At 38.6% G+C, this 15,153-nt stretch overlaps 1 protein-coding gene across 2 annotated transcripts in view; it reads left to right on the top strand.

Moving 5' to 3' along the window:
* Positions 1–14,256, top strand: part of fry (Protein furry) — a 1,574,680-nt gene extending 1,560,424 nt beyond the window's left edge. The window contains exons 53-54 of one of the 2 annotated variants that reach the window (XR_011018272.1): positions 3,967–4,206; positions 13,269–14,256. Coding sequence is in view for 1 of the 2 variants with exons in the window: in XM_068227610.1 (XP_068083711.1) it covers positions 3,967–4,110; positions 13,269–13,321 (197 nt within the window). In the remaining variant the exon portion in view is untranslated. The remainder of the gene's footprint in view (positions 1–3,966; positions 4,207–13,268) is intronic. The other variant, XM_068227610.1, reaches the window with a different exon arrangement.
* The last annotated feature ends 897 nt before the right edge of the window (positions 14,257–15,153 follow it).

Raw genomic sequence — 15,153 nt, forward strand, 5'->3', positions numbered from 1 at the left:
CTTTGGAACCCATTGGGCGCACAATTTCCTGTAGAGCAGGTGTTCTGTTAGGATCTTGTAAACAGATGACCTTGAAACTGCTGGAAATTTCTCACCCAACTCGCTTACGGTAAACCTTCGATTCTTGCGAACTTCTTGGTCAATTTCGTGAACAATGTCATCTGTAGTGACAGACTTGCGTCATTACCCCCCTTCATCGTGAACATTGGTCCGGCCTTCTTTGAACTACAGTAATTAAATTAAATTAAATTAAATTGTTTCAAGGTCCACCTATTCAATATAATGATGTTTTATTGTGATTCAATCACATGTCAGATGGTCAAATGGTACTAGTTTCAGCATCTATGTGTCATCATTAGCCTTAAGTACAAATTAAACAATATATATATATATATATATATTCATAAAACATCTAAAACACATTTTAACATATTATAGAATACAATTACTGTAGTGATACATGAGATAAGTTAAAATTATATTACAATTGATTGCTACGATATAAAATTCATAAAATTCCGGCTGTTCATTACATAGTTCAGTCTGTGTACATCGGGATAAGTGAATTTATGCTATTGTATGCTGTCTATGTGAGTGACATTTAGTCCCTTGATATTAGGTGGTTCCGGGGAAGTTTACTTTGATAATGTAAGATCATGATATAAATAAAGATGAATTCCCACTTCAATTTAAACCTGAAGGAGAAAATAGCCAAGTTAGACGTTGGAAGCAATGTATGGAAGTTACTAGAATCATCACGATCATTGAATGATGATTAACTCACCTTGAGCAGCATGTCAAACGTGTTGTTACACAGATGGAGCCGGACGAAGTGTGTGGGCGTAAAGGAGGCGAGGGAAAGGAAGAAGGCGGAGCACCTGCGGGGAAATGGAACTAAGGCAGGGCGGAATGATGGGGTAGTGGGGGTAATTGACGGGAGTGTGTATTCCGAATTACTTCGAAAATCGAACAGTTTTTACACAGTTTGCTATTTTTAAGCCAATCGATTAAAAGATCGAAAAGGATATTGGGTTTCTCGTAAATTTCGTTTAAATTATAATTGGAGTTGAAGTATTGATCGCAGTTGATGTAACAACTTTCAATAATACTCATTATGGGTCTCTTGTTTGCTGTTTGAAGAACTTCCATATCTTGTTCAATGTTGGTAAATTTGTGATTAGTGTAGTGCATATGTATACCCATGGCGGAGAACTTACTGTGCCTCATCGCGTTGACATGTTCTGAATATCTAATCATAAAGTTGCATCTTGTTTGACCTATGTAAGAGCTGCTTCATTCATTACATTTTAGTCTATATATTCCAGATTTGGAGTAGATACTGGGGGTATTGATTGATGCAGAGTTGTGTAAAATTTTGGAGGTTCTATTGTTAGTTTTGAATAAAATTCTTACATTGTGTTTCCGGGAAAGGTTAGTGATTTTGTGGACGTCATTATTGTAAGTAAAGGTGATTGAAATAGGAGTTTTTTCTTTTTCTTTTATGAGTTTGGTTTTAGGCCGGTACCTATATTTGTTTATTATTTGTTCTATAAAAGGCCTGTTGTACCCATTGAACTTGGCAGTTGCCCTTATGTGATAAGTTCGTTATTAAGATCTTTCTTTGCCATGGGTATGGTAAAAGCTCGATATACCATGCTATTGTATGCTGCACATTTGTGCATTATGGGATGTATGGAATCTTTGTGGATAGTGTTAGCAGTTTGTGTAGGTTTCCTGTATATTTTGTAAGACAGGCCAGATATATTTCTAATAATGGTTATATCTAGAAAATTGATTGCTTTATTGATTTCTGACTCTAGTGTGAATTTAATGTCGGTCGGTCGGTCGGTTAGTCTACTTCTGTATTAATGTATGAATCAGAGGCTGGAACTGTGACATCAAGAAAGTAAAATTCAGGCCAATGAGTTGAAGTTCCTGAGGAATATGGTAGGGAAGACAAGGAGAGACAGAGTAAGAACTGTTGAGGTCAGAAAACAGAAAGGGGTAGAAAAACTGAATGATAGGATGAGATGGTTTGGACATGTTATGAAGATGGAAGAGGGAAGGATACCAAAACAAGTGTTGGAGGCTAAGATAGAAGAAAAGAAGGCAAGAGGAAGGAAAAGAGCAAGGTGGATGGACTCTGTCAAGAACAGCATAAGAAAAAGAAGACTGGACTGGAATACAGTTACTGAAGAGGAGTGGTGAAAGGAGAGGCAATGATAGAGAAGTGCCATCAACACCTGACAGGAGCTGGACGAGGGGAAATGAAAATGAGATGATCACAGACCGAACCTTGCGGGCATGGGAAAAAGAATACAAGCCATCATTTCGAGCCACTTATTTATTTCATATGGTAAGAGGGTACATTGTTACAATAGTATAAATATGTACAAATTAGTAATAGGTTTAAATAGTTTTCTCATATAGGAGTATCCTCTGATTGCTGGGATATCCATGAAGCAAATCTTTAAGTCCAGCAGCCAATGTAGTTGCTATCTTGGCACCACCCAGGGGTCAAATGTAGAGCAATTTACAGTTATATCTATGGACGTGCAGCAACAACAACCTCAATAATCCCAGAGATGTAGATTGCCCATCTGACAAATGGCTTCCATAAGTAGGGCACCGCAAAGAACTAGTGGAATACAAATCTGTATAGTGGTTTCCGTGCTATCAATGTGGTGACAGGGCAAGATTTCAAAAACAAGAAATAAGACTCTTAGCAGATTAATCTGTGGACCTACTATATAGAATCCAGTATGGAGCAACTTAGGGCAATAAAGTTACACCAATATACACCCTAAAAGTCTACAAAAATAGATCATAGATTATGGAGATAACACTTGAACACTATCACCATATAAAACAAAAACATAGATATTCACTTAAACCACAAACACAGATGACTTCATGAATAAAGATGTTAAAGAGCATTCATGACCACTGCTGCTGTGCTACTGACACCAGGCAGGACTTGTCCAGTTAGTACATGATTGTTATGTCATAGATCTGTCGAATGTTCATATTTTCTAGCTAAATACGTTTCCAAGAAAATAAATAGGGAAATATAATTTCTAGATGGCATACGAACATGAGGTACACACCTAGCAAGTGGCAAGGGGGTTTGGGTCACGTAGCTATCAGCTTACATTCGGGAGATAGTGAGTTTGAGCCCCACTGTTGGCAGCCCTAAAGATGGTTTTCTGTGGTTTCCCATTTTCACACTAGGCAAATACCAGGGCTGTACCTTAATTAAGGCCACAGTCGCTTCCTTCTCACTCCTAGCCCTTGTCGCCATAAGACCTATCTGTGTTGGTGCAACATAAAGCAAATTGTAAAAATAAAAACACCATGAGGTACATTCTATATATGTTTCAGTGGTTTCTATAGTGAATATCAAATCTCTTGACACTTGACAGAAGCCAGTGAGGTGACAGTGATTGTACACAGAGAAAATAAGAAGAGAATTCAATATGTGCAGACCCTACCGAAGAGCTTGATTCATTAGGCAAACAGTAAATTTCGTCCAACAACTTAAATGCCACATGGGCAAAAAGTTATTGGGCATTTAAAGCTTGCAGTCTAGAGGTAGCTAGCCTTCCACTTACCCAGAGGCCCTAGGTTCAAATCCTGACTAAGTTAGGGACTTACCTGGATCTGAAGGCTTCTTTGAGGTCTATTCAGACTATGTCAGAACAATTGAGAGTCTGTCTGAAGGTAAAGTAATGGCCACAGTCTAGATAGCCAAGAAAATGGCCAGTAGGATTTGTTGTGCAACCACCCTTCCCCTTGTAATTTGCACTGAGGATCAGCTGCTTGGTAGGCCAAGGTCCATCAGAACTGTACCGCCATAGGATTAGCATCTTTTGTACGTGTATAACTCTGTTAATATGTAATGAGTTGTATTAGAGTTATATCCTTCCATTTGTACAGAAATAAAGAAATAATTTGTTTTCTTTACAGATGTATTCGTAGTGACTCGAACAGAACAAGACTTGAGCGAGACATACAGCCGACTTATGGATAGCTTGTACAGTGTCCTTGGAGCTGTTAATAGCCTGGAGGGACAACTGAGAGAACAGCGGGAACATGGAGACTCCAATCTACGTAAGACAGAATGCTAAACTTGCATGATTTCAGTTATTGTACTGCATGCTGTTTAGAAAAGTTCTCCATTTGCAGATGAATGCAAAACCTATACAGGTGTGTCTTAAATATAAATATGGACATCAGCATGCCTGTTTATTTATCAGCCATGACAGGTATATGATTAGTATTCTTCCTTACATATAAGTGTGGATACTATTGTTTTGTTAAGGGACTAATTCATCGAATTAGTATTAACCACAAAGATAGGACATACTATTTATTGCACAAAGACACAAACAAACATACACATGGCTACCACCATTACATATCACTCTTTTGTCTCCACTGTCCCATCAGGCATGACACCACAGAGTCCAAGCATAACATTGATATCCTGCCAGTGTCCACAATTTTGAGGCCAGGAGCAAATAACCTTAACCAAATTTTTTTAACAACTATGAAATATATCACTGCAAAATTAGGGATGACTTCTGTATGAATCTAGAGTGGGATGTGAGAAGTGCAGCAGTGCCTGCTCTTTCTAAAATTGATCTATTTTCTTATCCAGAGTGCATAGTAAAAAACTGAGTACAGCATGCTGTTGTTTTAATTGGTTTTTGCATTTGAGCCATGAACCCAATAGTAAAAATGGAAAAGATGAAAGTATCTGTTCAGGAGAAAGGAAGGCTACAGTGCATGTAAAAGTAAAAGCCATCCTAGACCTTAGATGCCATAATACCATCAAGCTGATACTAGGACTGATCAGCAGAAATTATTCAGAACAGATGATAGAGGAGTGAGGCTCACTTAAGCAGAAGTCATGTGAATTGTCTTATCATTTGTGGGATCTTTGGCTTCCTTCTTTTGTTTACTGGTATTTACAGAGACCTTTCAGCTCATGCAAATAGTGAACACTCACATGCAGAGTAGAGAAAAAGCATAGCAGGGAAGAACGATGCTGTGTAAGGGGATGAGCACGTGATGACAAGTGATACAAGCATACATAAGAGAGTATAGGAGGGTGTAAGCGAGAATATTTTACAAGCCAAGTCATATGAAACGTACAATCTTACCATATATTGTAGCATTAATGTTTCACAGAACAAAAGGGAAGAACCATCACCTGAAAAAGACCTATAAAAAACCTGAAAGTATATAAAAAAGGACCAAAAAATTAACAGATGGATGTAAAAATGCTATCCAAATTTATTCATAAGTTTAGTTTTAATTACATATTTAATGAAGGAATGTAATATTGTAATAATACCTTATATGGTCATGGAATTGCCCCAAAGTTGGGCATCCAGAATATGCGACAACACGGCCCTTAAATTTGCCCTACAAATGCTGGGGCTGTACCTTAATTAAGGCCACGGTCGCTTCCTTCCAACTCCTAGGCCTTTCCTATCCCATCGTCGCCATAAGACCTATCTGTGTCGGTGCGACGTAAAGTCCCTAGCAAAAAAAAAAAAATTGCCCTAAAGTTTCAACATCAGAATGTAACAAATGTGATGATTGAAATTGGGCATCGAAATATAACATAATGCGTAACTGATATTACTCATATGATGGCATCCTAGCAAACATATTATCATCACAATAAATATGTACGTGCAATGGTAGAGACCCTGGAGGAGCTACCCTGATCAGATCATGAGTTTTAAGTTGATAATGGACTATGACAGGAGAAGAAACAAAGATATGGTGATAACATTTGTAGGTTTCAAGAAAGCTTACAATTGCATCCATAGAGAATCTCTGTTTAGAATTTTAAGACACCTTGGACTACACCCCAAATTAATAAACATGATAAAACTGACTCTCACTAACATCAAATCAAAACTGAAGTTTAGGGGTGAAACATCAGAGTCATTTGAAATTAAAACTGGACTACAGCAGGGAGATGGGCTCTCACCACTATGATTTAATTGTGCTCTAGAAATGGTAATGAGGGAATGGTTTAGGAAATGTCCCCCGAAAATAAAGATTGGCCAAAAAATCAAAACAAATTGCCTGGATTTTGCCGACAATTTAGCATTACTAGCAATGAACATAAAAGAAGCAAAAACCCAGATATCAGAACTTCAAAACATTGCAAATAAAAGTGACCTCAAAATATCATTTAAAATAAACAGAAATTATGCCCCAAAAACCAACACAACTGAAAGAAGTTACCATAAATGGTAATAAAATCAAAATAGTAACTCGATTTAAATATCTTGGAGAAGTAATAACACATAACCTAAATGAAAAATCTCAATCCAGACAAGAACAAATAGATTAGCCAAAGCACAAAAATTAACATGGGATATCTTCAAAAAGAACAACAGAATCCAGCATTGAGAGGCCGGCGTGCTGCCGCCTGAGCCATGGAGGCTACACTAGTGACATTAAGCAGCAAAAATAAGGCATGGATACCATCACACTGCAGTTCATCTCTCTTGGGTGTGCGCCCACATTGTCCAGTGTAAAAATTGCTTTGCACTGCAAACCTTTCTTATTCAGAAACTTTTTCACCTGTGGTACAAAATCATTTAAGGAATATTTCTTGAATATTCACGGGTTCATCCATGCACTTTTTTTATGTGTTGGTGACATGTTCACTTTCCAGTAACAAGTTTAAGCTTATGATTTCCCAAAGCACTGGGCACAGCCAGAACTGTGAGCCCTTCTTTGCTCATTTTGTGACCAGGAGCACCTTTTCCTTAGCATGAAGCGAGTATTTTAGCTGATAACATTTTCAAGTTTAGTCCTATTTTATCACTGTTACAAAGCTGGTTAGTTGTAAGGTTCTCATTTCTCATGAGTTCTTGAAATTTCATATAAAATTGCACAGCGGCCTCAGAATCAGTGGAGAGCTTCTCGCCACACACTTGTACTTCGTAGTTGCCCATACACAATACCTTTTCTTTTCCACTTGACCAACCAGCCTACACTCGCAGTGAAATTAGCATCTCCTTCCTTCAACTGGTTTCTAAACATCAAAGACTTTTTCTGAAGAATTGGCCATGAAAGTATGCTTTCCTTTTGTCTCTCCTGGATAAACCACATGTACAGTGCCTCACTTGTTTTTTCGTACCCAGACTTTATCAATGACTTTTGGTCGAAAGATTTACAGAGCACTTGTTAGATGAAAATGCTTCAAGTTTATTTCTATTTCTTTGCCAATTGGTGACACCCATGACACCATATTCTGCAGATTTTCTAAAATTGTCTCAACGTTGGCAAGTCTTCTTAAGCTTTTCACTCTGGCAGAGCGAGAGCAGACACATGGCCCATTATTATTATTATTATTATTATTATTATTATTATTATTATTATTATTATTGTTGTTGTTGTTGTTGTTGTTGTTGTTTCATGTGGCTATTTCTAGCCGGGTGCAGCCCTTGTAAGGCAGACCCTCCGATGAGGGTGGGTGGCATCTGCCATGTGTAGGTTATTGTGGTGGAGGATAGTGTTATGTGTGGTGTGTGAGTTGCAGGGATGTTGGGGACAGCACAAACACCCAGCCCCCGAGCCAATGGAATTAACCAATTAAGGTTAAAATCCCCGACCCGGCCGCGGATCAAACCCAGGACCCTCGGAACTGAAGGCCAGTACGCTGACTATTCAGCCAACGAGTTGGACATTATTATTATTATTATTATTATTAATAACAATAATAGTAATAATATTTGTTTACGGCCATTTGAGACCACATTAAACAGTCTTTGCATTCTTTCTCTGGCGGCTTGTCTTCTTTCCTCTGTCCATCCCCTGTTCATTTTCTGTTCATCATGTAAGTCTCTGAAGCTGTCGATCACTGATCTATATTCTGTTCGGTTTAGGATGTCTTCCCGATTTAATCCAGACTGCTCAAGATGCCTTCCTAACTCCCTGAACCATCTGTCGGAAACTTTAGGTCTACTATCAAGTGTTTTAAAAATCTGTTTTGTCAGCCTCTTCTTGTCAATTCTAAACAGAAATATTATTTCCGCTCAAACATTATATGTAATCATCAAAATTCATTTAGCTTCACTTTTCGCTTTAAAATGTTGTGGTACTGAGCTCAATAGCTGCACTCGCTTAAGTGCGGCCAGTATCCATTATTCGGGAGATAATGGGTTTGAGCCCCACTGTCCGTAACCCTGAAGATGGTTTTCCGTGGTTTCCCTTTTTTACACCAGGCAAATACTGGGGCTGTACCTAAAATAAGGCCACGGCTGCTTCCTTCCCACTCCTAGCCCTTTCCTATCCCATCGTCACCATAAGACCTATCTGCATCGGTGCGACGTAAAGCAACTTGCAAAAAAAAAAAAAAAAAAAAAAAAAAAAAAGAAGCTGTTGAATTTCAATTCTTACTCAATATTTGAGCATTAAAGTAGCTTTTGAAAGGGGTGAAGTGTCAACAGCAGAACAGCCATAGCATCATTTAGTTATTGCTCATTTAACTAACATAGGACCCACATACAGGAATAGTTCACTGTTTACTGCTGTGTGATGGTGTTCTTGGCACGCTGGTGAATTTGCTTATTATTACAAGTTTCTTTTTGTTAATATATAGTAATATGAATTTGGTAGTTGGTCTTTGTTTTGATGTGCAGGGTGTATTTAACTGTTGCAAGTGCAACACTTCATGGGCTTTTACTTCAGTACCTCAACTTTTATTCACAATTTGCTCAATCTCATCATGCAAAACATTTCCGCATGATTTAGGATGATAACATATAGTAACTAGGCCTATAACTATTGCATCGCATTATAACCTATGCTGTGATCACTGCTTATACTACAAAACCTCAAGTTTTCATTCACTATTTGTTCTATCATATTAGCACGCAGAATGCTTTTACCCAAGTTGCCATGCTAATTAGACCCATAAAACTAGTGTCATCACTTCCAACTTGACCCTGCTTACACTTAACACAACCTCAATTTGCATCCACATTCGTTCACTTATCACACAAAATACGAGGGCCATCCGGAAAGTAGTACCCATTAGCGCCGCATGAAGCGCTGACGACTCGGATAGCCGCTGGGCAAGGTCAGACTGCTTCAGTGGCTTCTCTGCCTGCTCTGTGCAAGGTTGCGTGATGCTAGCATTGCCTGTGTTGTGTCTGTGATCATTTAAAATGTTTAAACAAATTGAGAACCCTGCCAGTTGTGAAGTGAGGGCTGTGATTAAATTTCTTAATGCACGAAACATTCGACCTTGTGACATTCCTCGCCAATTAACGGAGGTGTATGGAGACAATGTGATTGACGAGTCGTCTGTTCGGCGCTGGTGTCGCAACTTCAACCTGGGGAGGGGGAATACACACGACGAGGAGCGTTCAGGGAGGCTATCTGTCATTAGAGATCTACTGCTGAGCGCAGTACACGAATGCATGAGGAACGATCGGCGCGTCACTATTGATGAACTCTGTGAACATTTTCCTAATGTGTCTCAAAGAATTGTTCATGAAATTGTGAAAGACCATCTGCATTATTCAAAAATCTATGCAAGGTGGGTCCCTCGCATGCTTACAGAGGAGCACAAAACCAAGCGTATGGCTGCAGCACTGACATTTCTGGGACGTTATTCCGATGAAGGAGACTCTTTCCTGACTCGCATCATTACTGGAGACGAAACATGGGTTTGTTATGCATCACCTGAGAGTAAACGACAGTCAATGGAGGGGCATCATGCTCATTCACCAATCAAACCAAAAAAATTCAAGACAGTTCTGTCCACCAGGAAACTCATGGCAACCGTTTTCTGGGATCGCAGAGGTGTTCTGCTCATTGATTTTATGGCCCATGGAGACACAATTAATGCTAATGCGTATTGTGAAATATTAAAGAAATTACAGCGGGCAGTACAAAATTGACGGCGAGGTCTATTGTCTACAGGCGTCAGTTTGCTTCATGACAATGTCAGGCCTCATGCAGCTGCGATAACACAACAACTTTTGCAGCGATTCAAGTGGGAAACCTTTGACCATCCCCCGTATAGCCCAGACTTGGCCCCTTCGGATTTTCATCTCTTTACAAAGCTTAAAGACTTTCTGGCGGGAAAAAGATTTGACAGCAATGAAGAACTTAAATGAGCCGTGACTATGTATCTCAATATGCTGGCGGCGGAGGACTATGACACTGGAATACAAAAGCTCGTCCCATGTTATGACAGATGCCTAAATTTGCTTGGAGATTATGTGGAGAAGTAGTGTAAAGTATGCTCTTCCCAATAAAAATATGTATATTGTTCATATTTACTCCTGTGTCTTTATTGCGCAAACGGGTACCACTTTCTGGATGGCCGTCGTATTTAGGAATGTTGAATATTAAATAATCCTTCAGGGAAGGGGAAACATTTTTATAATTACTCATATCAGCAATGATAAGGGTTTCATGGAAGTAGAGTCGCTATGTTTTGATTCTAACTCCGCGAAATAAGTGCTATGAAGAAATAAATGGATATATATTCAAAGAAAGCTTTGTTATTATTGTCTCTCATCTTGAACTCAGTTCACCTTGCCATTTTTTAGAATTATCAAACTGCTAAACCAGTCATGGAGAAAGGGAAATATAATTATTTGGGCAGAAAGAGAATCTGAACAACAGGATTAAGTTTGAACTTGTATATTACGTCGCACCGACACAGATAGGTCTTATGGTGATGACGGGATAAGGAAGGTCTAGAAATGGGAAGGAAGCAATCATGGCCTTAATTAAGGTACAGCCCCAGCATTTGCCTGGTGTGAAAATGGGAAACCACGGAAAACCATCTTCATGGCTGCCGACAATGATGTCCGAACCTACTATCTCCCGGACGCAAGCTCACAGCTGGGCACCCCTGACCACATGGCCTACTTGCCTGATTGAACTTCTTTAATGCCTTCCTACAGCGTGTTGGGGATTCGTGCGGCTATTGGGTAGATGATATCGTATTGCCATCGCATAGGCAAGTTTTACGATTAACACCTACCACTGTTCATTAAAAGTCTGGAGTCAAAAATAAAGGGCACGTGGCATGTAAAAACAAAACTTTCATTCTTGTGGAAGGAAGGAAACTGTTGCAGGAAGGGATCAAATTAATGACTCCTCAACAGTGAGAAATGTGTGTGAAACACATCATTGAGATGGAAGAAAAAATAATGTGGGGCATAGACAGGCTAGTAGAGGATGCCATTGAATGGATCGTAATTAATGCGAATGACTTTGCCAGTGATAACGAATCCATGAACAGGATTGAGTACCTAGTCTGTCTTTCTTCCAGCGATTAAATTGGTGAATAATCTTCAGAATTATATTGAATATCTTCTTGATTAATTGTGGTTATTGTTTAAATGTTACCGAACCCCACTGTCGGCAGCCCTGAAGATGGTTTTCCTTAATTAAGGCCACGGCCACTTCCTTCCCACTCCTAGCCCATTCCTGTCCCATCATTGCCATAAGACCTATCTGTACCGGGCGAGTTGGCCGTGCGCGTAGAGGCGCGCGGCTGTGAGCTTGCATCCGGGAGATAGTAGGTTCGAATCCCACTGTCGGCAGCCCTGAAGATGGTTTTCCGTGGTTTCCCATTTTCATACCAGGCAAATGCTGGGGCTGTACCTTAATTAAGGCCACGGCCGCTTCCTTCCAACTCCTAGGCCTTTCCTATCCAATCGTCGCCATAAGACCTATCTGTGTCGGTGCGACGTAAAGTTCCTAGCAAAAAAAAAAAAAAAAAAAAAGACCTATCTGTGTCAGTGCTACGTAAAATAAGTTGTAAAAAAAAAAAATTGTTACTGAATGAGTTAGCCATGGGGTTAGGGTCACGCAGCTGTTAGCTTGCATTCAGGAGATAGTCAGTTGAATCCTACCATCAGCAGCTCTGTGAAAAGGGCTTTTCATGGTTTACCATTTTCACACCAGGCAAATGCTGGGGCTGTACCTTAATTGAGGCCATGCCTGCTACTTTCCCAATCCCAGCCCTTTCCCATCATTCCATCACTGAAAACCTTCAGTGTGTTAGTGCAATGTTAAACAAGTAGCAAAAACAGTTCAAATATTGTGTTCTATTCGTAACATGTTAATTACAGGTTATTCAAACTATATATCAATCTTGACTGATGTTTTTATGTGTGTAGTACTTTAACGTGCACATGACCAGAATTGTTATTGTTAACTCCCAGGTTATTTGAGATAGGGTATAGGATGGCTGTCCCTGCCTGCTGTATGAAATACTTTCTGCTCTTCACTTTCTTGCTTGCATTTGTTCACGTTGTTAAGCCATGGCAAGGTTGACTTTTTTTACAAAATATATATATATCAGTGAAATATCTTCGCATATAGTTTAGTCCTTTTCATTCATGCAAAGCTTCCCATCCTTCTTTTAGATCAGTGTTTATGGACACAGCATTGGTAGAGTTAAATATTTCCCATGATTATTTTCTTCATAGTCACTACCTAATATGAGGATAAGAGCTTTATCCTCGGTATACAATTTCTGTGCATTATGAAATATGGTCCAACATGTGCTGAAGCTACCTTTAGAAGCGCTAATACATTAGCAGTGAACAGCAGTTACAAATGATGAGTGTAAAGGTCACATGGACTGTTACATTCTGAAACATTACCCCTGGTGACTCTACTAGTAACTGCAGACTCTCAAGACAACCGTGAGATATCATGAAAGTCAAACTTGTCGAGCAATCTATCGTCGCGAAGCACAGAGAAGCCTAACAACACACGACTGTTACAGCAATCCACCAGCCGTGTGGCATCGCTTGCACATGATTGCTAGAGTAGTTCACAGGAGAAAAGGTTAATGCCTCCAACTTAACTTTCAAGGTAACAGATTTCCTTGTGTAATTTGTACTTTTGTCAGCACTCGTAGTGAATAAAAACAAATCATTAACTACTCAAACAAATGTAATGAACCACAACTGTGTACACAGGCTGCATTTAAGGTCAGTCACCCGTATGTTGTGTTTAGCTTTTGCCTCATATAAGGCGCTAACGCATGGATAACTGACGATTGATTATTTTTGTTAATTTGAATTTTTTTTAGCTGGAACTTGTGGGGAATATTGAACTATCGAGACTCAAAATACTGTAATGTTCTGTATGTAAAATATTGTTGTAAGAAGTTGTTGATTAATAAATTTAAATAGCAACATTTTCTATTCACATTTCCTTTCCTTGTTTATTATTTTTGCTTTTAACTTTTTCAGCACCAATGGCCTATAATAGACGCTTTTCAACAAAATCTTGGGAGGGATTGTGACCTCTAAAATCCGATCTGCCAGTGAACCAATGATCTCCAAAGAAACATTTGGAAACTCTAGAGACAACTGAGAATGAAAAGCAGGGAGTACCTTTCATGTTCAAGAACCAGCAGCTGAATGTTGTATCATTTCTCCACTCATTGTACAACTCTTATAAAACTTTCTCAGTGTTTAAAAAGTAGGTACTGTGGACACATTTTCCCAACTTTGTTTTCCTCTGTTTTCTTCTATATGGTAAATGTTTAAAATAATGTGCAGAAATATTGGTGTTACACAGTTAATAATTGTTTTAATATTGTATCTATAAGCTAGAATTTAGCTATATTTTTAACTATTCTTTGTTTTATGTAGTAGTATTGATAAATAGCATATTTATATTTTCTTTGTCAGGTTACTGTAAAATATTTATTGTTATTTTGATACCTGCACAACTCATTTAATGTGATGCACAGTTACCAGAAGATGAGAAAAAAGACTTTCATTATTTCTTCAAATAGGTGTACAGTAGTAAAATGTGATAGCATATGACTGAAACGATGTTCTTGCAGTTTTACAAACATATTTACAGTAAGAGATATGAACTCTTGTGTGTATCTCTCTATAGACTGTGATTCCGTGTGGTTTTGTGAATAAAAATCATATGAAATAATTTTTTAAGTTTTTAGAATAGGACTCATTTATTAGTTGCCCATTAACTTTTGTAGTGTAAGAAACGTGAGACTTAGCATTAGTTTTCCTCATTTAATCATGTACACATCACTGTAAAACAGAAAATCTGAAGAGAGCTCAAGATTGTAAAGATTGTAATTTCAAGAAGCCTGTAATATGTACCACTGTATATCAGGTTTTAGTCTTAACTTGTAATGTTATGTATTCAATGAATGAATGAAGAGCTTGCATGGACTCTCTCATGCTGTGCATGATGGAGCTCTACCAGAACAATGAGCTGGTTGTCTTCAATTTTTATTCCTTCATATACTAGTCCCAAACTTACCTGGTTACTCTTAACAATACGTTAACCTAACATCTGCTCATAATCTAATCCAACTTAGTCAAATCTCCTGATGTTTGAAAAATTACACTAGAACTATAGATCACAAAGGTAGAAAAGTGTTGCTACCAAGCACTTTGGTCCAGACAACGTAAATAATTTATTCAGTCAAAAGTAAATAGAAGTTGCAACTTCCTGAGGATATGTTTCAATTTATTAAGATTACAACTACAGGTTGAACATTTGAGTTACACTAAAAATGATATCCCTACCATTATCATATCACGATCAGGCTCAATATTGACCTGTCTAGCAGTCAATTCCAATGCTGACCTGACTCGTGATTTTTTGTAGTGTATTTCCTTGCATACTTCACTTGCCCCGGTTTATTGGTTCAAAGTGGGGAAAAAGAAATGTTCGCCAATTTGATGCACCCACTTTCTCAATGATTTATTGCACTGTTCTGGATGATTTTTAAAATAAAGATGTCAAGTAGCAGCCTTCCTACTGCTAAACCTGGCATTCCAAATACAGCGCACTTTCCTGTTATCACCCTTCAGGAAATACCAGTGGTCTCCACACTACTTTAGTTCAGTGAATGAATCAGTGCAGACCTGACTCGAGATGCTCTATGCCAGCATGGTACAGATATATTTTGCAAGTATTTTGGATACAGACATGTTTTGTGATCTTAAAATTGTTTGTTAATCCACAATGAGCATATATTTGAGTAATACCACATCAAACTCATGTTTATACTCGTGGTGATCACTTACGCCAAAACACATGGGAATAGGGCAGTGGGCCACAAGCATTCAATGTCCAAGTGCAACATGTGCT

This window comes from Anabrus simplex, chromosome 5 (assembly GCF_040414725.1).
Source record: "Anabrus simplex isolate iqAnaSimp1 chromosome 5, ASM4041472v1, whole genome shotgun sequence".
Lineage (NCBI taxonomy): Eukaryota > Metazoa > Arthropoda > Insecta > Orthoptera > Tettigoniidae > Anabrus > Anabrus simplex.